The sequence below is a fragment of the Cryptotermes secundus genome, unplaced genomic scaffold (genome assembly GCF_002891405.2).
Source record: "Cryptotermes secundus unplaced genomic scaffold, Csec_1.0 scaffold968, whole genome shotgun sequence".
NCBI lineage: Eukaryota > Metazoa > Arthropoda > Insecta > Blattodea > Kalotermitidae > Cryptotermes > Cryptotermes secundus.
Genome location: NW_019719376.1, coordinates 101,641 through 123,969, shown reverse-complemented (window position 1 = coordinate 123,969; position 22,329 = coordinate 101,641). Strand labels below are relative to the sequence as shown.

At 38.9% G+C, this 22,329-nt stretch overlaps 2 protein-coding genes across 8 annotated transcripts in view; both read left to right on the top strand.

The window, feature by feature from the left end:
• LOC111865722 (pantothenate kinase 3) overlaps positions 1–2,529 on the top strand; it is a 28,679-nt gene extending 26,150 nt beyond the window's left edge. For all 6 annotated transcript variants that reach the window (XM_033752069.1, XM_023853965.2, XM_023854000.2 and 3 more), the window contains exon 9: positions 2,066–2,529. In XM_033752069.1, the coding sequence (XP_033607960.1) occupies positions 2,066–2,119 (54 nt within the window). In that variant the 3' untranslated portion in view covers positions 2,120–2,529. The remainder of the gene's footprint in view (positions 1–2,065) is intronic.
• Positions 2,530–4,564: 2,035 nt separating this feature from the next.
• Positions 4,565–21,452, top strand: LOC111865833 (charged multivesicular body protein 7). Of its 2 annotated transcripts, XM_023854178.2 has the most exons (7): positions 4,565–5,064; positions 5,207–5,393; positions 8,657–8,983; positions 13,258–13,377; positions 14,499–14,603; positions 19,621–19,762; positions 19,870–21,452. In XM_023854178.2, exons 1-7 carry the CDS (start codon positions 4,763–4,765, stop codon positions 19,944–19,946), a joined length of 1,260 nt encoding a protein of 419 aa, XP_023709946.1. In that variant the 5' UTR covers positions 4,565–4,762; the 3' UTR covers positions 19,947–21,452. The 2 variants fall into 2 exon arrangements, with proteins under 2 accessions (XP_023709946.1, XP_023709957.1); XM_023854189.2 differs by lacking the exons at positions 4,565–5,064; positions 5,207–5,393 and adding an exon at positions 6,509–6,652.
• The last annotated feature ends 877 nt before the right edge of the window (positions 21,453–22,329 follow it).

Sequence of the window (22,329 nt, the reverse complement as noted above, 5' to 3'; positions counted from 1 at the left end):
GCTACGACAAGAAATGAGTTACCGTCACAAAACCCGTACACACAAAATCATATCTGCATACTCCTCAAATGAAAATGTAAATGGCATCATGAACGTAACAGACGCACCAAGATGAGAACTGTTCTGAACACCAGTAGCCGCCACACTAGCCATGGCCGGACATACCAATCCACCATGCCTTAGGTACCTATCAAGTGTCAAGATAACGAGAATGCTCTGGCTATAGCTGGCTAAAAATAGCGACCTGCCAGATGATAGATGCGGTTCACACAAGGGCATGTACAGGAATGAAGAAACGGTCATAACTTCGTAACCGTCCAAAATCGGACACATGTTAATATGAACTTTTTTGACCACAAAGACCTAGGAAATCACCTCCTGCAGTTATGCCTTAAAGTCGTGAAACACCCTGTATACAGTGCTGATGAGACCAGTCTAATTTTCAATCTACAACCCAGCAAAACCTTAACATTCCAAGATTTTTGCCATGGTGGTATAAAATCTAAAACAGTGGGTTGCTGCATTCCTTGCATGCAATGCTGATGTTAGTGACAAACTACCACCTCTCGTAATTGGAAAATATAAAAGTCCATGATGCTTCAAGAATGTCAAGAGACTGCCCACAAAATATGAAGCTAATACAAATTCTTGGATGACCACCACAGTATTTGAAGATTATCTCATACAACTAGGCAGAAAACTTGGTGCTAAAAATTACAAAATCTTGCTTCTCATTGATCACTATGCTGCTCTCCCAAAGAACACATTTCTCAGCAACACTGAAGTTGTATTCCTATATCAGCCAGCTGCAGCCTTTAGATTTGGGAATCCTGCATGCATTAAAATGCTGTTATAAAATGTAACTGATTCAGAAGACTGCAGCCATGACAGATGGGGGACTGCCCCAAGATATTACACAAATGAAGGGATGTGTTGCCTGCAGTGCACTTCATAGCAGAAACCTGGAGATCGGTAACACCCACTACAATAAGGAATTGCTTTGTGAAATGTGGTTCCTAAATTGATCATGTCAGCAGCAATGATGACAGTGCAGTGAAACTCAATGAAGATGATGATGATGACTGGCACAGTTTACAACCTCTCAGAGTGCAGTTTGAGGTCTACACATGTGATGGTGCTCTTGAGGTTTGTGAAATCCGAAATGTCAACCAGGTGTTAGATCAAGGGTTGACTAGACCAAGACAAGAGGAAGTAGCAGGACATAAAGTAACATTCTTGGATGCACTGAGGACTGGAAGCAGCCAGAAAGTACACGAATCACTCAGCCTATCCAGACAAATATTAGGCTAGTACCTTTAAATGGACTAAGACCACTTCCTTAGGCCATGCCATAGCTCAGGCAATTAGTCACTGGCTTCCCACCACGGCTGCCCCGGTCTGGTCAGGTGGGATTTGTGGTGGACAAAGTGGCACTGAGGCGGTTTTCTCCAAGTACTTTGGTTTCCCCTGCCAATCTTCATCATCATAATCATCCGGGGCAGGCTACAATAGGCCAATCAGTGGCCGCCGTGCTGAGCGGACCCAGTTGGACTCCACCCCCCACTCAGCGAATTAAAAGGAAACACAGCTTCCTTCCTCATTCTTTCCATTCCTCAGTTATGACCACCATCTCATCTTACTGATGTTACATAACAGTAGCTGCTTATAAAGCATCATAAAATAAAACAAGAACCATGTTTGCTTCTTCAATTACATTGTTATATTCAAACGTGTATTTTTTAAATGATCCTCCAAAGTAATGGTGTAAAGAAAACCAAATTTTCTTTACATTGTATCAATCTCATTTCCATGATTTTACACTTTCCTCAATTTTACATTTAATTTAGGCAGCCCTTAAAAAGTGTAAAATTAAGGTTTCACTGTAGTGATATTACATTTTTCCATGCCTTGAAACAATTAAGTAATACTGTTATGTTCGCTGTATATTACAATTTAGGAACTTTTTAGAAAGTAGACAAGAATATTTATTCCGAACTGGTAACACAGATTTCCTGTGTCATTTTATGTTTTAATCCTTGTATTATGAAGTATGGAATATTTTCAGGGTTACTTTGGGGCTGTGGGTTGTCTGCTAGAATTCAACAGCCACGTCAGCTGAGTCTGTTACACAACCATTCCTGTGCTGTCACAACATTCAAGTACTGTAGTGGTAGAGCACAGTAAGTCTGTCCGCATGAACTTGTTAGTATTTCAGGGATGTTGCATGGTGTGCACACTCCTCTCATGCTGTGTAGCCATAGTATTTAGCAAACATGGCAGCTGCTGTCAAGTTCATGTGGTCAAATATCTGAAACTAGGGATCACTCATACATGTTATATTTTGATGCCCTGTTTTCTTTTTTACATTATTGTCAAGTTGTTAGTAATACTGCTGTGTATTATACTTGTTAAACAAAAGTTAAAAATACAATTTATAAATATGTTTTTAATTTATTGTTAACTAATTATGGTATGTGACTGAGTATACTGGATTCTTTAAGAAATAAATTAGACATCAATCTATTTTAATACATTTGTTATTGTTAAAAATGTTCCTAATACAACCATTACACTCTCCTTAAATACATGTGCATATTGGCTGCTCAGAAAAATACCCACTGCCATAAGATTACACAATGACAATTGAGATTGTGGTCCTCAGGGTCATAACACTGTGCAGTCTCATAGATGGTTATAAAAATTCTGCTGGAATGTGCTGCCTCCATGTTCGCAGTAGATGTCAGCAAACAAAATGACAGCATATCTTTTCATGTACGTGAATAGGATATATTGCGATGTGCCAGAGATTTGTTAGTTTGATCTATTCTGGAGCTAAGAAGCAGCAGCCCTTTAAAATGTTTGTAAACACCTATGAGACTACATGGTGTCATAACCAAGGAGAGCAATAGTTTTGGGTTAATTATTAGGATGGTTAACATCCCATTTCTCAAAAAGTTTTATCATTTCTGGGCCCATAGTTATTACGGGAACCTGCAACATTAGAATGAATTCTTGTACTCTCCATCAGCCAGCATGTGTGTTCCACTGCTGCTCTCTGGTACAGGAATGTCAAAACAGTTGTAATGCCAGAATGCTATAATGGAATAACTTATGAAGTGGATTAAAGTGATGGAAATATGACAAGTAAGTTGTCAAAGTGTTAAACAAATAGTCTAATATGGAAAGAAAAATGATTGGACAATTGTAGAGAAAAGCGGTTTGTCCAGCATTAATAAACATCAGTAATTTTCATTTCATTCATCCTGTTGTGTTGTTATATACAATTTCTTTATTAGAGTCCATCACAACACAACAATATAAAGGTCAAGGCTAAAATTAGCTTGGTCACATGTTTCAGCTCATAAAGTGATCATCAGGTAAACACATGATTACCATATTCATACACTACTGAACTGCAATTGCGATGGTAAAGCTGGATCGCAATTGCAGTTCAGTAGTGTGTGAATATGGTAGTTATGTGTTTACCTGATGATCGCTTTATGAGCTGAAACATGTGGCCAAGCTAATTTTAGCCTTGACCTTTATATTGTTGTGTTGTGATGAATTTTAATAAAGAAATTGTAAATAAACATCAGATTATCAGGTTTTGCTAGTCATGGTACCTCAAAATTCTGAACTGTAATATACAGTGTGTTATGCAATGTGCTGGCTAAGCTCCAGGAGTGCGTTCGACCAGTCATTTCGTGCAAAAATAAATTTTAACAAACTACATGTCAATTTGACACCATTATTGATGTAAGTGCTAACTTAGTGTAGCATTATTTAAAAATGTCTTTTCAGCTCATTATTTTAAACCCAGGAAAAAAGTTTCAGTTTTATTAAAACACGTTTAAGAGTGTCCACCGTTAGACTGCACGCGTTCTGCCAGTTTTGTCATTGTATGTTGCTGCTGCATTCATTTCTAAGACCAGTGGTGTCATCTATGGCCTCAGCTAACTGATGCCTTGTTTCTGGTTTACCATGTGCACTGTGAACCTCATGCATCCCCACAGAATGAAACTGAATGGTTGTGAGGCCAAGCCGCTGGCCTGCCTTTTCGTATCCATCTTCTCTCATAATCTTTGTTCAGAATTCACTCTGCTGATATGCAGAGATGCTCCATTATGTTGTAGCCACATTCACCTTCATGCTGCAAGAGGCACATCCTCCAAATGCAGCAGTAATTCCTTTCCCAGAAAATTCCTGTAATGTGCACCTGTTAAACTCAGCCCTCCCCCCCCCCCCCCCCNTGCGCGCTTCTAAACCACGCCCCCCCCCCCCCCCCCGCAGAAAAAAAAAACAACGGAGTATGAACGCTTGCAGTACAAGATATCAAGTTGAAAAATCATTTATTACTATTGTGAAGTAAGGGGTCCCGGAAGGGTGATGGAAACGTACCCACAAGCTGATGCTATGATAGCATACCTTTTTATCGATCGTGTTCTCGGCACTGGTGGCGGCCATTTTGTATCATTTGGTATGGAGTTGCGTAGAGATGGCAGCAGTAATGTTTCCTTGACGTTCGTGATGATGTCCCGGAGAGCATGTTACCTGGAATGAAAGGAATATATGGTTGAGTCCGAAGTGGGGGAAGTGGGTGTAGTGTTAAAGGTACTAGGTTGAACTATAAAGAGTAGTTTTCAGTAATTATGTTCGTTATATATAGGTTTATTCTTTGCCTTTTAGGTAAATAGTAGAACGATTCTGCTTTCTGATATTGCATTCCTATTCATTGTTACTGAAGTACGTTTTATTAGAAAAAATGGAAATCAAGGTTAAAAATGAGGTTACAGCAGATAATGAAGCTTCACCTTTACCTAAATCTAAGATGCCCGACTGTTGGAATGATGATATGAGAATGGATTACCTATTTTCACATTTTCGACCCCATACCGTAAACCCCTTAGACTGGGAATCAAAAATGAAATTTTGGACAGCCATTTTGGAGGTATGGTGTGTGGATAATAACAAACCAATATTCACATTATCTAGTCTGAAAAAAGCCTTCCAGCGAAAGGGCAGAACTCCAGTATGTCTGCCGACTGTGATTGAAACCATGCATAGGTAAGAACTCGCAGATTCAACTCCGGTCGTTCTGTTCCTTCTCCATTCTTTTGACTCTAGTGTCATTTTGAGATTTTTGAAGGAATTTCAGACGTTTATTTCCGTGCAAATGATTTTTCATATGTCGTGTTGTTATGTACAGGAACAGGTTGCTAGTTTTTCATGGAGAATTCGTTAGTGTTCCTCCACAGCAGACATGGCATGCATGGACTATTGACCTGCTCATCAAGAAACCTGTTACTTGGATATTTAATAAACTTAAGAACTCTGTTCTTGGCACCAAAGAGGCAGCAGAAGATGTCCCATATGTTCACATTGCAGCTTGCAAGGTTGGTATTATATGTCAGTATTTTACATAGTATTTTAAATGAGGTCATACTCAAAAACATGGTGGTGTACATTCTTGTTCTAAAATTGCTGTTGCTGTAATTCTTACATATTAACACACCAGGTATTCTGTGCCAAATCAACTGCCAAGTCTTTGGCTTCCGAATTTTTTGTCTGAATGAAACTTGATGTAACCAGAGGTTAATGTGACAAGTAAAACTACAGAATATTATGTACATTAGTGATTTTGAAGACAGAGTGCAAAAATTTTTGCAATGTTGACTGTTTTTATGGCAGTTACAAAAGCATTAAATGATAAAAATATTGTATTCTCAGATCTACTGGAGATATCTAAATTAAATTGAAATCATATGGAATTCATGCAAGGAGCTACCAAGTGACGTATAAAACTTAGTTGTAAGTTGAGTTTTTAATGTGTAAAATACAACTGATCAGTTATTGCTGAAACTACATTTTTTATGTAAAGGATAACCAAGTATAATTTGAGTAGATAGCAGCCATTGTTTCCTAGATGTGTGGTGTAAATTTCAACATGTTTTCTTCTTTTTCAATCCACAGCTCATTTATGATTGTTTGACTGCAGTGGTGTACATTTGGTCACATTTAGCATTATTACAGTATGAAACTTGCAAGCATTGCTCCAGCTTATATTTTATTTCCATGTCATGCATGTGAATGTGTTATCTATTTATCCAGTGACCATCTTTTTATACATTTCTGCAGGAATAGTTTAGTTATACACTTTGTTGTCGACTTACGGCTGACTTCCGTTCTGACTGACAGGTCGTAAGTCGATCTGGTCTAATGTCGGCCATATATTTATTAACAGTATATTTTAACCTTTCTAATGTTTTTATCATCTTTATAATTTATTTTTTTAAAACTTTTACATTTTAATCATCTTTTATTTTTCATTTTTTTGTGGTCGTAAGTGCGGCAAGTCATAAGTTGCATAGGTCATAAGTCGACGACCAAGTGTACTCTTCTATACCTTTTCATGGAAGGTGTACTGACATTCTGTCCCTGATGTCTGTGGTTGTATTAAACCCAGTATGGTTTCTTTTTCAACCTAACAGATTTCAACCTTCTGTAGCTAGTGGAAGGATGATGATGGCTCTTCAGACTGCATGAACATGACAAGAGAGTCATTGCTGTTATAGCTTTTTCAATCACAATGGATATCCACCACTTTCCATCATACACTGAACTTGTAATAAGAGGAAATATGACAACACCACAGGTAGGCCAACTACTTATTCACACTTACCCCTCTTCCATTCCATTAGCTCTATTCAGTCAGTTCCAAAAGCTATAATGTGGAAGCTATTCATGTATGCCCAGTTCAAGAGTTTTTCTTTTTCTTTATAACCAATGATGTACACTACTGATCAGAGAGTAGTTATTCTTGAAACTTAAATGAAGTGCAAGGAAAAATTGATCTGCACATACCTTGGTTCAGGCTTGCCCACAAAATCTTACATGTCCAAATTTGTTAAGAAGTTGCATACCACAGGGTCGGTTCCTGATAAAACATGACATTGCAAGAAAACTGCTCACAGATGAGGAGCTTGAAGGCAATTGGGCATGGTTACGGATTAGACCTTGGAAATTTCCAAGACAATTGTCACAAGACAGGTGTGTCTGTAGGTTGTGCTTCTAAGGCAACTAAATTAATAAAGTTTTGTCCATATAGAGTTAGAGTTATGTACAAGCTTAAACCTAGTGATGCTCCACAAAGGGTTCAGTTTTATAACTTGATGCTAAAAAATTTGCACAGTGGACTTATAGACCTCAACTGTTTAACCCACAAAGATACTTTCACTTAAGTTGATATGTAAATTTTCAGAACACACAAATCTGGAGTGATGAAAATCCCCATGCAGTTAACCAGATTCTGCTATATGACATAAAGATTGGAATGTGGTGTGCTGTAAATGCTAGGTGAATCTTTGGTTGAGTGTGAACTTAGACCGATACATTAGGAATATAATGGAACCATTTTTTGAACAGCTGACTGACGATGAAAGACAGTATGACTACTTTCAACAAGACAGTGATAGTGCACATACTGCACAAAATGCAATGCGTGTACTAACAAGAGATGTTCAATGACAGGTTCAGTAGTACAAAATTGTGGCTTCGAAGATCATTGCATGTTATTGTTTGTGACTTTTATTTGTTAAGGTATCTAAAAGGAAAAGTGTACAGGAACACACCTCACACTCTGAAAGCTCTCTGAAATGAATTGACAAACTTAAGAATATTTTGCAGGGATTCCTTCAAAGATGCAAGGCATGTTTAGGGATTGTCGATAAATATTTTGAGCATTTTTGTAACATCTGGTGAGTTTTCTTGTCATTTTATATTTTGGTTTCTTGTGCTACTTGAACAGATGGTTTCAAGCCCACAGATTGAGGACAGGTATATTGGTAGTGGTTCTGAACACAACTTCATGTGTACCTCCTCTGGAACTGACTAGAGCTAGCAGAAGGTACAAGGGGTGAGGCGAAATAAGTAGCCAGCCTATCTGCATCATTACATTGTTGCCTCTTGTTCAGAGTACTGTGTATGTGCAGGCACCGTTACTGTACAGGGTACCATTATTGTATGCAATATGAATAAGTCATGAACACTGCCTTAAGACACCTGTATCAAAGGGTATATTTGAACCAGAAACTAAAAAAAAAAACTCTCATTGTGTTTTGATTTAATGGTACATAGCATTGGTTTCCAGTAGTGTTTGAAAACTGCTCACAATTACTGAAATGTTCCTTTAGCTCTGTTTCATTATGTGATGTCTTTCTGACTCGCATAAAAATACTTTAATTCCGTTAATTTTTTCTTGTGCAAATTCAGAGAAGTCTTTTTAGTGTCAGTATTTGCTTATCATAAGGATGCTGAAAACTTGCTCTGGCTACCTGCCGTTTTGTTGTGCTACCTATAGCATGATTTGGGGCAAAGAAATGTTACTCTGCAGCAATTCCAAAATCATTCTTGTTGTTTACTAGATCGGCAGATTTTTTCTGTGGGATACAAGTTGTACTTCACTCACGATTCAACATTCCATGTCTTCAAAATAGCTGGGTTACTACACATAGTATTGTGCAATGTTGCCTAGGTCATGGTAGCCTGTAACCAGACCAGGTCTCATTAAAATAAAAGATAGGACTGTCGCCACTTATTTGTTGATTTGGCATGGAATGACTCCTGCATATTCAGAGACATGTTTTTGGCTTTGCTGCAGGACCTAGGGAGAAAACTGCTTGCTTCAGTAATTCATAATCGACTTCTAGAACTGAGTGAGTTGGCATCACTGTGTGGCCAAGAAGATTTAATGCAGCTGTACGTGGTTGTGCATGAACTGTGCCGGCAGGGGAAGGCTGCCATTAAAGAGGGCAACAGTTTGCTGGTCAAATTGGGAGATCCACATATTAGCGAGCTAGATATTGGAGTGTACACCTTGGAATGTGATGAACGGACACTCACAAGGCATATAGAAGAATTGGAAACTGAGAAACGGGTAGCTGTGCAAGAGGCCAAGATGTATGTGGCAAAGAATATGCGACAGGCAGTGAGTTCACAATTTATAATAAACAGAACCATCCATATTATATTTAAGCATCCTGTTGCACTCCGTACGATAAATGATATAAACTCCGTCTCAAGTGCAAACAATATATTTTGTGTCTTTGATCTTGCTCCCTACACTACGTGTGTGAAGTAATCTACAGGTGGACAGCTATCAACGAAGTAGAAGTTGATAGTGACAGGGAGAGTGTTTTAGATGTTAAATTTTGAACTGGGTGCAGTGTGACAGCGACGTGAGTGTTATACACCTGATGATGGCCGTCTGAGGCCGAAACATGTAGTGTAGGGAGCAAGATCAAAGACACAAAATATATTGTTTGCACTTGAGACGGAGTTTATATCAAGAACCATCCATTTCAGGCAAGCTGAAACCAAGTTAGGTCCTGAGCTGATTGTGTGCTTAATTTAGTCATGAATGTAATTTTGGTTCCCTGATACTTCAATTCTTGTGAAATGACATTGTCATCAGTGATCTCAAGGTTCCTAATGGTTTGTCTGTCATTAATTGATGCAGTATAATATGTACAAACTACAATCACTACATCTCTGGGCCTACTCACTTCGCCTTTGAAATCATTCTGTCTGCAAAACTATATAAGTTATACAGTTGGCCACAGTGTGATTAAATAAACTTACTTACTTACTTATGGAGCTGAGCCCTTCTTGAGGAGAAGCCAAATCTGCAGCTATTCAAGAATTTTCCCAGCATTTTATGGAACCCAAAGGTTCATTACCGTGTTCACAACAACCCTCCACTGGTCCCTATCCTGAGCCAGATTAATCCAATCCATACCATACCATCCCCTATCTCTAAGATCCATTTTAATATTGTCCACCCATCTACGCCTTGGTCTTCCCAGTGGTCTCTTTCCTTCTGGCGTCCCCACCAATATCATATGTGCATTACTTTTCTCCCCCATTCATGCTACATGCCCTACCCACCTCATCCTCCTTGACTTGATCATTCTAATTACAAGGGTCGTACTGAAAGTCATGAGCAGCAATTCTTTGTAAAGTATCATGCTTTATTATTGACAAACAAAATACACCACCTCAATCTACAGACCTTTCTTTATTTTTCCACATAATCGCCACTTCTTTGTACACATTTCTTCCAGTGTTCTGGGAGTTTGAAAATTCCCCTTCTGTAAAATTCTGTTCCAGCCATCCGAAGACACTGACACACAGCTTTCTGAATTGCCTCATTTGTCTCAAAACGTTGTCCACGCAGCTGATCCTTCACAAATCTGTAAAGATGGTAGTTGGAGGGTGCCTGATCAGGGCTATAGGAGGGCTGTGGAAGAACTTCCCACCCCATCTTTGCAACTGCTTCCAGTGTGAGGCGAGCAGCATGGGGGTGAACGTTGTCATGCAGGATACTCTTTTTTGTCTGCTGTTCCCAGGTTGCATGCAAAAAAGAGTTGCTCATGACTTTCGGTACAACCTACGTATACTTGGAGAAGATTACAAGTCATGGAGCTCCCCTTTATGCAGTTTCCTCCAGCCTCCTGTCACTTCATCACTCTTTGGTCCAAATATTCTCCTCAACACCCTGTTCTCAAACACCCTCAGTCTATGTTCCTCCCTTAATGTCAGAGACCAAGTTTCACACCCATACAGAACCACAGGCAAAGTTATAGTTTTGTATATTCTAATTTTTATGTTTCTGGACAGCAGACGAGTTCTCAGTTCCGGTGGCAATTATGTTGAAAAATAGTTGAACACTTGTTGTATCTGTTGCAATAAATATTTCCATGTGTTTTGTTTCTGTAAACGGGCCCAGGGAAACTTACTTTGTGGACGAGCTTCATAATTTAAGAGTTTGCTTGTTTCTGTGAACGGTTGTGTGAAGCTTGGCACTGCTGCACTGCTACAGGAAGCTTGCCATAAAAGCTTATGGAAACTAACTTACTCTTGGAGTCGATACCTTGTACCTGAGCATTTTCCTGGAAGAACTAAGTAAAGCCATGAATACCTCAGTCTAGGTTAATAATTAAATGAAGCACCTCAGTCTACATAAAGCACTGAATTGACAGAACTAGGCTGATCAGCACACAAAAGTCCAGGAAGTAGTGACCACTAGCAATTTGCATTTCACTACCATTCAATTTAAAGTCATGCCCCGAAGTTGGACAGTGATTTCATTTGCTATTTTCATAGTTGTGAAATATGAAATGCATAAAGTCTTTAGGTGGGGTGATACCTCTTGGAAAGTGGCCTATTTGGTGGAGCTTGAGACCCATTCAAATAAGGTTAAGTGATAAGACTGCATGTTAGAATTGTTGAGCCTAGGTTAACTTTACCAAACGTGTAACAAGGCTAGTCATCTCCAGACTCATACTTATTTCTCCACAATGTGTCACTAAGTGCAAGTCTTGACAGGTTCCATGTGGATATATTTGGCAGGGACAAGTATTGCAGCTGCCATATTATTGTTATTTATGCTGAGAAAATGAACCATGTAAATATGAAGTGATGTTATTACAAAATTTCATGTAAACTGGGGAATTGGTTCAGGAGTTACGGGGGGGAATAAATACATGTACATGTACCTCCAGCTTCTTATAAATCAAGATTGGAAGGGTGCAGTTCATACCTAGATACGCAGAGTTTCCGCATCTTTCTTGCTCCTTGACTTTCTGAATGTTCATAACTGTTCCAGATAGCTTTGATAAGGATATTTGTAGTGTTAAGTACAACTCTTGTTGCAATGGTTACTATGATTACTGAATTTTGGAAGTGTCACTTGTGCTGTTTCCATCTCACAGGTCCATGCATCTCCAGTACTGTTATTGCTGACTATAGGAAATTGAAACGTACAAGCTTGGATTGGTTTTCAGTAGCCTAACATTCATACTAAATTTCATCAGAATCATCTGACAGTTCTCAAATTGAAATGTATGGATGGACAAGCAGGCATGACCTTTCCTACATGCATTATTTTTATGTACGTCATGGCAAGAATGCATAGTAAGGAAAGTAGCCTACAGAAGCATTTTATAGCATATTCAGGAGGTGCCTAGTTTGAATCTTGGCCGGGACACTGGTTATCTGGAATGAGATTTGTCCGTCCAGGAAGTGCTGGTGTAGTACCTTGGTAGTCTACAAGTGCTCCCTTCAAGATCCCATCCATTTCATTACTCACTAGTCACCTTACTATTTGACACCATACAAGGTTTGTCCGGAAAGTAATGCAATTAAGTTCGTAGGGAAAAAAATTATTCAATATATCGTTACAGACGTTTAACATTCTTCGAAGTACTCACCTTGGGCATTGACACACTTTTGCCAACGACCTTTTCATGCACGGTACGCATCCTGGAAGGTGTCTACGGGGACCTCCATTAGAGCCTTTGTCACGGCGGTTTGGATCGGTTCAGTGGTTCCAAAACAGGTTCCTTTCAGGGCCGTCTTGTTCCTCGGGAACAAAAAAGAAGTTTGCGATCACTCGCGATCATCACTCGGTTGTTCTTATGGTCGTCAGTCAACAATTTGGGGACCAACTTGGCACACACTTTCGGCATGTGCAAATTGTCAGTAATGATGTCGTGCACAGTGGTTTTTGGAATACTGAAATTCTCTGCTATCATCCGAACACTCATTCGATGATCGGTATTTAAAAGAACATGAACACGAGACAAATTTTTGTCACTTTTGCTGGTTGATGGCCATCCAGAGCGGGGGTCATCCTTCACCCCTTCCTGGCCATTTTTAAACAATTTCAACCACCTGGAGACTTGAGAATAGGACAGAGCAGAGTCCCCGTAGGCCTCCTGAATCATTTGGTGGGTGTCAGCAAAGCTTTTGTTCAGTTTAGCACAGAACTTGATCATGTAACCTTGTTCGATAGTTTTCTCTATTGCGCGTCGTGGCACAGGCACTGACAGGAAGTTCATTGAAACAGCGATCCTGATGCTCCCAGAGCTCAGAGCAGACTGAGCTTGGAAGCGTTGTGAAGCTAAGAGTCCCCCCCCCCCTGGTCCTAACGCGCTGCGACCAGGAGGAGCGGCGGGAAGAAACAAATTGCATTACTTTTCGGACACACCCTGCATAGTCTGAGATTCTGAGATACTGATAGTGCCATAAAGTAAACAACAAACAAGGACACTTACATTCCAATATATCACAGTTTTAATATTTGAATTACATGTAACACTAAATGGTTATAATTAAATGATTAAAAACATAACTGTATTTAATGTAACATTTCTTGTACTCTTGTGAAACTGCACAAGCATTATGTCTTATCATGCTTAGGCACGGAGCTGCCTTAGGAAGAAGCATGTTCTGGACAGCTGTATTGAGAAGCGAACTTCTGCTCTCAACAACATCCGCCTGTTACTGACCCACATACATGAAGCCAAGTCTGATGCCAAGGTAAGGAAGTATACGTGTACAGTTATTGCATTTTTGTGCATTATTCATCATCCTGTTTATTATTTAAAACAAGATTTCAGAGACTGGATTGTGTCTTTGTCTTCAGGTAAAAGCTTACTTAGTTGGACCTGTTACCTGAAGACAGGCAGTCTAGTTTCTGAAATGTTGTGTTTTAAATAAAAACAGGAAGATGGATAAAGTGCAAAAACTCGATAATTGTATTAATATACCATCATCACAAACTTTAAGAAATGTAGAGGCTGCACTGAGTGATGTTATGAGGTTTTCGGGTGTCTACTGGTTCTGTATTTCAGCATCCCGTTGCAATTGTTCACATTAGTGTCCATTTGTCTATATCCGTCTAAATTGCAACACTTGTTTTACACTTCAATATACTGTTTAACACTTAACACTACATGTTTCGGCCTCAAAGGGCCATCTTCAGGTGTTTTATTACAGATATTCAATCAAGACCTTGTTAAAACTGCTACACTGTTTTGCTGTTCCAATTCATTTTAAAAACCACATGCTGCAGTCCTTTAATTAAAACGAGATAAAATTCTTTTATAATTTGTTGTTTCACTTCACTCAGGGTGTCGTCACTTCCATAAAATATATTAAAATGTTTTCCCCGGCAGCTTGTTCCTCACGTTAGTTATCTGTAATTTAGAAATTCTTGCGCCTGGTTTTCGTTTCATCCTCAACGTGTTGTGTTGTCTTTACTAGTAAAGAGGAGGAAACGAAAACCAGGCACAAGAATTTCTAAATTACAGATAACTAACATGAGGAACAAGCTGCCAGGGAAAACATTTTAATATATTTTACAGAAGTGACGACACCCTGAGTGAAGTGAAACAACAAATTATAAAAGAATTTTATCTTGTTTTAATTAAAGGAGGACTGCAGAATGTGGTTTTTAAACTTAATTGGAACAGCAAAACAGTGTAGCAGTTTTAAAGGGTCTTGATTGAATATCTGTAATAAAACACCTGAAGATGGCCCTTCGAGGCCGAAACATGTAGTGTTAAGTGTTAAAGAATATATTGAAGCGTAAAACAAGTGTTGCAATTTAGATGGATATAGACAAATGGACGCTAATGTCTATTGGTGTTTGGTTGCAGGTTCTAGAGGCATACAAGCTCGGGGTGGCAGCACTCAAATCAACTTTGAAGGGATCAGGGCTGACAGAAGACAGTGTAGCTGATACTATGGTGCAGTTGGAGGAGGTGAGTTGGTACAAACAACAAACCTAGTTTTTATTCAGTTACCTAAGATATTTCCTCTTAGTGGTCAGAGTTCCTGCCCACAGATCCAGAGGTCCCAGGTTCGATTCCAGGCGCTACCAGATTTTCTGAGAAGTAGTGGGTCTGGAACGGGGTCCACTCAGCCTTGTGAAGATAACTGAGGAGCTTCAAGGAAATAGCGGCTCTGGTCTAGAAAACCAAAATTAATGGCCGTGGGGATCCGTTGGACTTACCACATGACACCCTCTCTCCGCAGAAGTTGGTACTAACTTCGCTGACAAACGGCAGTCGCTCGGTCGGTGTAGTTCATTTGCGGACTACAGGCCACAGAGTTTTTGTTTGTTTTTTTTATTTTACCTAAGATATTTGTAATAGCTTCAGAGAGTTCTGGAACAGAAGCAAATTGTGGTCAGTAGGGTGGGACCCATATGTACATGTGGAGTCATGTGTACATCCCAAAGTCGTGAAATTGTTCGGTTGCTGTTATACTAGCATGTGTGATAGGTCCCAAGGGAAGGCTTTGAAGGGGGAAGATGGACTGTTGCTTCAAGCAATGAGCTAACATATTTATCCATCAGTTGGGACACTTGCAAGCGAAACACTGCTGGTGCTTTTGGTAGTGTATGCAAACAAACACTGCACATATTCAGTATATGTGATTGGTATAACAGTTTTGAGGATAGTTGTATATCAGAAGGCAATCCACACAACAGACAGCTTTGTGTGTTCGTAGAACAAGAATAGTGTGAGACGGTGGAGGAGATTATGTGCTCTGATTAGTGACAGATGGTAAAGACAGTTGCAGAGATAGTCCAAATTTCAGTTAGTGTTTGCAATACCATCTTCATTAAGGTTCTGAAGAGGCTTTGTATCTGCTATAAGGTGTATTTGAACACTAAACTGAGGAAAACTTTAAGTGGAGGTATTTTAACACAGAGCTTATTGATTTGGGATCTTAATGTTAAATGAGGGGAAACCTTAAATCTAGGAACTTTGAACGAGGGTTCCATTGTACATGACACCCAGAATATTGATTCAAGAACACCGTAGTGACCACAGAAGGATTGGTGGTTCTTCAGTGCAGCAATAGCAATATAAATATTCTGCAAATGATAATGACAGTGATTCTGAAGGTAAATGAAAATCTTTTGTGTGAAAGTTGCCATTTTCACTGAGAGAGACAATGTTATGGCTGGATTGCCCCAAAAAAGGAAGGTGATGTTAGAAGTATCTGTTAGGTATAGTGGCGTGTGGTACTATTTTAGGTAAGGGAAGCAGTGGTACCTAATAATCGAACTGATAGCAATCAACTCACCAAAATTTACATCACTTATTGAGTCAGTAAGGTCCTTTTGTATTCTGTTAGATAAACCTGTAAATGCCGTACTGTTCTCAAGGTGAACATTGAGTTTATGACCATATTTCCTCAACAAGTGAACTAATTCCACATAATTACCTCGGTTGATAGAATCCACGCTTTCGTCATGACCAGGAAGGCCAAGTTGCCACTTTCCTAAATGGCAGATGATATCAATCAAGCGTTTCATTATTTCTCTATGTAGTATCGTCAGGCGCTTTTGAGTGTCAAGTTGACAGTCAATTTGAGATTTCCCTAACATAACAAGTTGCATTGTTGAAATAATATGAGTCTGAGAGTTCTCGTGTCATTTCAATTCTTTATGAAGTTTGTTGGTATCACCAAACCCAGTCTTGTTCCATACATTTTTTCCTTGAGAAACAATAGGCATGGCCAACAAAACAATTTTCCTATATTACGGCAACCGGATAGCCACTCTGTTTTAGAATACTATTCCAAATTAAATTTGGTTTGTGCTTTAAGTTCTGGCAACTCTCATGTCGGTCATCCTCTTTCTATAATTATTTTCTTTTCAGAAAAGTCCCTGCTATTAAACCTCCATTTTAAAAGGCTTTCGATTGCACAGTCGCAGTCGCGTTGTCTGCCAGCATTCATTTTAGCTTTTGCCTGTGCGTGTAGTCTAATCACACCCCTGCCCGTGTACCGCAGTAAGAGATTTGCTTCCCTTAAACGCAGATAGTTTCTTTCTGATGCGTCAAAATATGATCACAAATACAGTCTTACGCCATCTAAATATACACTTACAATATTTTAATAAAACTTAAGGTTACCTATAACACCCAACAAGACTGAAATCACACATAAACAGTTAATTTTCTCATAACCATTGGAAGAACACAGGCCTTCGCTTCCGTATCACAGGCAGTAGCCCACAAACAGAAAGTTGTTTCCTTGCCCAGTTCATGTGCGACAAACTTTAATGGAGAATAACGATGGAAACTTTGTCCGTCCCACCAAGCAAGGGAAGGGAGAAGGAGGAGGCATGTGGCCTTGGGCAGGAACACGCGCTAAATGACAATATTCAAATCCTTATTATTCAAATTGAATTATTTATATATGACTTGTTTGTCTTTTCGTTTCTTAACTACGGAAGCAATGCTTCCCTTGCTTCCATACACGGCACGCCACTGGTTAGGTAGGGCATCATGCACCATGAATTTGTGTTTGTGGGTTCTACACTCAACAAGTAGAACACAAGGTAATGTTCACCCACCCATGGGAGACATTGCCTGAAATATGAGTAGCCAAATACTGGGTAAGCCTGAATAACAAGGCCATAGTTCATGGGTCACTGCTTCTGCAGCAGCAGTTTCTACCTCTTTCAGTAGATGAAGAACTAGCTGAAGGGCTCTCACATCAAAGATGTAGTGGAGATTCATATGGCTTCAGAGATCATGTTGCAGGTGACCCCTCATGGTGGCTTCCAGAAATGTTTTTACCAGCTGAATGAATGATGTCAGAAATGTGTAGGACACTATTTTAAGGGGCTTCTTAATGCCACCAAATTCAAGATGTGGCACCTGTGCTGGAAATTTTATCTACCACATGAAATAAATCTTATTTATTTTAATACTCTAAATATGAAGTTAAATAAATGTGCATCTATTTTGCCAGGACACATACAGATATGGTATGTAGAAGGGCAAGAACAGATACTTTTCTAAATTTTATGTAGTAACCTGTGTCCACATTATTGTGTGCATCAGAATGCTTGACTGTTAAAAGTACACAACAGAAGAAATGCAATGCAACAGCTGAAATTGACTTCTTAAAGATTATCAGTAGTTGTAGGACTGACCACATTAGAATTCAAACAAAGAAAAATTAAATATGTTTGATGCCCTAAGTATAGATGCACATTGGTTTTAGCATTTGTAGGAAATGGAAAGAAAAAAATTCTAGAGTTCATTAATAGAGACCAAATGCTAGAAGAGAAAATGGGAAGATCATCTGAAATATGGAGGGGTAAATTCTGAACACAACCCTTAGGGTCAAAACTGTCTCCGTCTATGAAGATGATGCAGAAATCCCACTTTTAGTGAATTTCAATTTAGTAAATAACCTGCATTTAGTGTAGAAAGTTAGCAGCCTCCGTAGTCTAGGAGTAACGTTCCCACCTCATGACTCAAGGTACGTGGGTTCAAACCCGGCGGAGGTCGTGGAATTTTTAAGGGCGGAAAAATTCAGGGAACAAGTCCTCCGGGAGGGACTTTAAGCCGTGGGTCCCATGTTGTAGCTTTATGGCACGTAAAAGAACCTCATGTCTCCAAAGGAGGCCACTGAGCTAAATTAAGGACATTTCCCGCCCAACAGTAGTCTCTAACGCCTCTGGTAGATGGGGGAAGCATTGAGATACCTCTGAGCCAGTAGAGGCTGACCTCACTGGCTGAGTAGGGACTGATGGTAAGCACCAATACCAGTAGGGTATAGAGGCTGGTAGAAGATTGTAGGGGGACGCACAATAGATCAAACTGGTCGCGGTGCATGGAAAAACCCACCCCCTCCAATATTAATAATAATAATAATAATAATAGTGTAGAAAGTTTGTTACCTTCTGGAAATCAAGACTGAGGTTCTTATAGTGTTTATTTCGTATTTATTTGATATTATTGATTAAGTGTACATGCCTGTATAGAAACAAAGTCTTCAATTACTTATGTAAAGAAATTATATATTATTGTAATTATATACAGTAAGTCTTTTAAGAAGAAAGTTTCTCAAGTAATTTTACATAATCCTCATTTAGTGAAAACCTCAGTTTATTACAAGAAATACCATTCCACTAGAGATTTGTGAAATAGGGATTTCACTGTGGTGAAGTAAGTTTCAGCTAACCAGTTAATTTACAAAGCTGCAAACTGTTTGTTATTGCACAGCTGTGTGGTTTATATGGGTGTCCTTAGATCTGTATGGTGGAATCACACGAGATTAATTTACTGATTTTTAGAATAATGGCAATGTTTATGGTTAACAGTGTGATTTATGAAATGTGTCTTTAAGATTAGATTTGCTAAGTCATGGACCAGATGATGAGAATAAATATAGGAGTCACACCTAAATATAGATGTCAGAAGCTGTAAGTAAATATGTGATAAGCTTTGCTGTGCTGAGAGCTCTGGAGGAGAGGACAGTGTGTGGTGATCCTTCAAATTCTATGTAAAGTTTAAAATCTGTTGAGTGCTCAGAGAAATTGGTGATAGCTCACTCTGTTGGTCAGAAAACAGAGAATTGAAGCACAAAATGGAAGAACCGACACTAATTTAATTAAACTTGAGGTAACAGAGAGCCTTGAATTGATGATATTAGGCATCTTAACTGTTTCAGGCAGCATGAGGTTTGTCAAATGGCAAACATCATGTATGTAATAAGAGGCAGTAACAGAATGTACAGGTCTATCACTGCTACTACCAAAGTCTACTAGTGTACACAGTCCTGAACCATTTCATTTCACCTCCCACCCACACAGCAAATTTCTTTAAGACACATATAATGCTGTCCTTCCACTTCTCCTCTCTTCCAAGTTGAAAATATCCAAGAGGTTTCTTTTCTTGTTATAAGAAGCAAAAAATACACATATAGCAAAACATAGTTTCTCTAACTTTTGATTAATCTTCTTTGTAGGTGTTGGATGTGCACCATGAGATTCAGACAGCACTGGCACAGCCCATGGAAGCAGAGGATGATCTGGAGGATGAATTAGCTGAACTGCTTACACCTCAGAATACACTGGAAAAACAGCTGAAGGAACTCAATGTTCCTACAGGTGAGCTTCAACCACCAACTGGACCCAAGTTTGGATATGGTTGTGAAGTCCAGGAGTTGCAAGATCAATTGAAATGCTGTCTTAATGTTTGATTGTTTGTTGCATAGACCTACTGGAACCCCTAGACACCGTGCCTGCCAGTCCTTCATGCCTAAAGATGCCAACCATGGAACCAGCACTGTGAATCACCATATCATGTTTTTGTGTACATATAATTAGTATGAAGTTTTGTTACTGTTTTCACCCAGTAAATGATGCTCTAACATGGAAGAGAACCTCTTTCCCAGTTTCCAGACTTATTTCAAGTATGGAGTAAGTAATATATTTTTACAGTTGTTGCAGCTAATTGATTAATTATTTCTGTAATTGTCAATGATATTATTTACTTAACTAATTATTTAAGATATGCAGATTTTCACAGTTGGAGTTTAAGTACATATTTATTAATTATTTGTATATTAATATTATATGTTAAGGTGATAAAATTATAATAATGAGCTTGACTAAGACCACATGACATATGGAAAGAAGAAGAAATGAATACAGAGTTTTAGTTGGAGAATCTCAATAAACAAGAAAACTTATGAGATGTAGTTACTAGGATAATGTTAAAAGTTATCTTGGAGAAGTAGGTTTCAAAAATTGTAAGTATATTGAACTGACTGTGGATAGGATCCAGTTACGGGTTTTAATGATGATGGTGATAAGTCTTTTCTTTTGCACAACACCAGCTGAAAAACTGTCAGCTTGAAGATTTTTATACATCAGGATATGTCTGTCACTGAATAAAGTTTATACAGATTCATTCTTCATAACAGCTAGTTAACCATTTTTTGTTTTTTATGTTTTTATTAACCAACTGACTTAACTGTTTAATTGGCTGCTTAATCAATTGATCAGTTTTAAATGTATATCTGCAGATAGGCACGGTTTTTGCATTGATTTAACATTAAACACTGATCTGCATAAAGGTGCTCAAATATGATGATTTTTAATTAGCTTTTGTTCGAATGCTACATATGCAGTTTTACAGTGTGCTCAGTCATTTTGGAAGTTTATTTCTTGGCTTTATTTTTATAGAAAAACATCGTTACTTCTCCTATAAGAAGTGTCTACTGTGATTTAATGTGTATATCCTGAAAACAGACCAGATATGAAAGTATGAATTAATAGTTCAGTAACAGTTTTGGAAAGTGGTAGTGGAGATAGTGCTAGCACCCATAACAGAGGATAGTCTGCTGGCCATGGCTTGCCAACATGAAAGCAAATAGAAAAATTAAGTAATGGATAGGATTGGACATAGCTGAAAGATACACAACATCATGGAGACCCAATAGGTTGTAGTAGAACAACAGAATTTGTCTAATTTGATAGAAAAAACTAAAACTGAAGGAAGCAATGGGAGGTGTAAATTTCTACCCTGTGGGAAAAATGTAAAATGTGCTTTGTAAAATAAGGAATATGTATCATCATGGAAGGTGCTGCCTAGAAAGATGCTTCCCCTTGGAATGTTCACTCTTCACAATTTTCACGAGGGTATGTTTCCGCATATCACCTGAGAGTTGCCCTGTGGGATCCACATGAGGCTTGCGTGGGGTGGGATTGAATGGGCACAGTCGCACTAAGTCTGTGTCTGACTCTGGTTCTGTCGCCACCATCTGGTCTGTAGCCCAGGGCTTTGCCACATTCATCAGAAATGCTTTGTATTTCAATTTCGAATCAGGGTTTAGATTTTTGTGATTTTTTAAATTTTTTACTGTCTCCACAATGTTATTACCTCCATTATCGTCGGAGCTACGGTCACTTTTACTGTCTGTGGCCACAATTCTTTGCTCTCCCCTGTCACTGCTGCTCTCTGAAACACCATAACTACGCATCTCACAAGGCAGGTCAGCTGGCTCATCGGAAAAGAATTTGTCCTTGTCCATAACCCAACACTAACTACTGGCTGATACATACAGCTTGAAGAGCAACAAAGCATTATCACTTATAGTGGCTTAAGAAAACAGCAAGATCAAGTTACTGACAAGAGAATATTCCAGAGTTTTATTACGCCATTGCGTGCAACTTGGGTGGTGCCAGAGAGATGTATAGTGTGTTGCAACTTATCATGTTTTAAAAACCTGTTAACAGGCGAACGGTCTGCCATGTTTAAAAGGGAAAAACCTTTTAAAGGGTGCGCGGTCCACAAAGTGTTAAGATCAAGTGAAATGTGAGGATGACAGTAAATATTGAACCAGAAAGGAAGGTATTTAGAACTCACAGCTCCTTTAAGAGAACTAACTTAGCTTTCATCGGGGGAAGGACAGAAAAATCTTGAGAGGCTTCAGTCAAGAATGCAGAATGCAAGTCAGATGCTTTATTGCAGACCCAGCCTGCTGAATGAGTATGTTGGATATTAGTTTCCAGCTAGTGTTCTGTGCAGCTGTGTTATAAATAACCAACTACATGAAGCTGAGTTCATCTTGAGAAGCTGGACACTGAGGTGTATGTTAATAAAGCTTGGGGAAACTATTAAAGAGAATATAAAAATTTCCCCCAAGGAGAGTCTAGGTTATTATGAATTG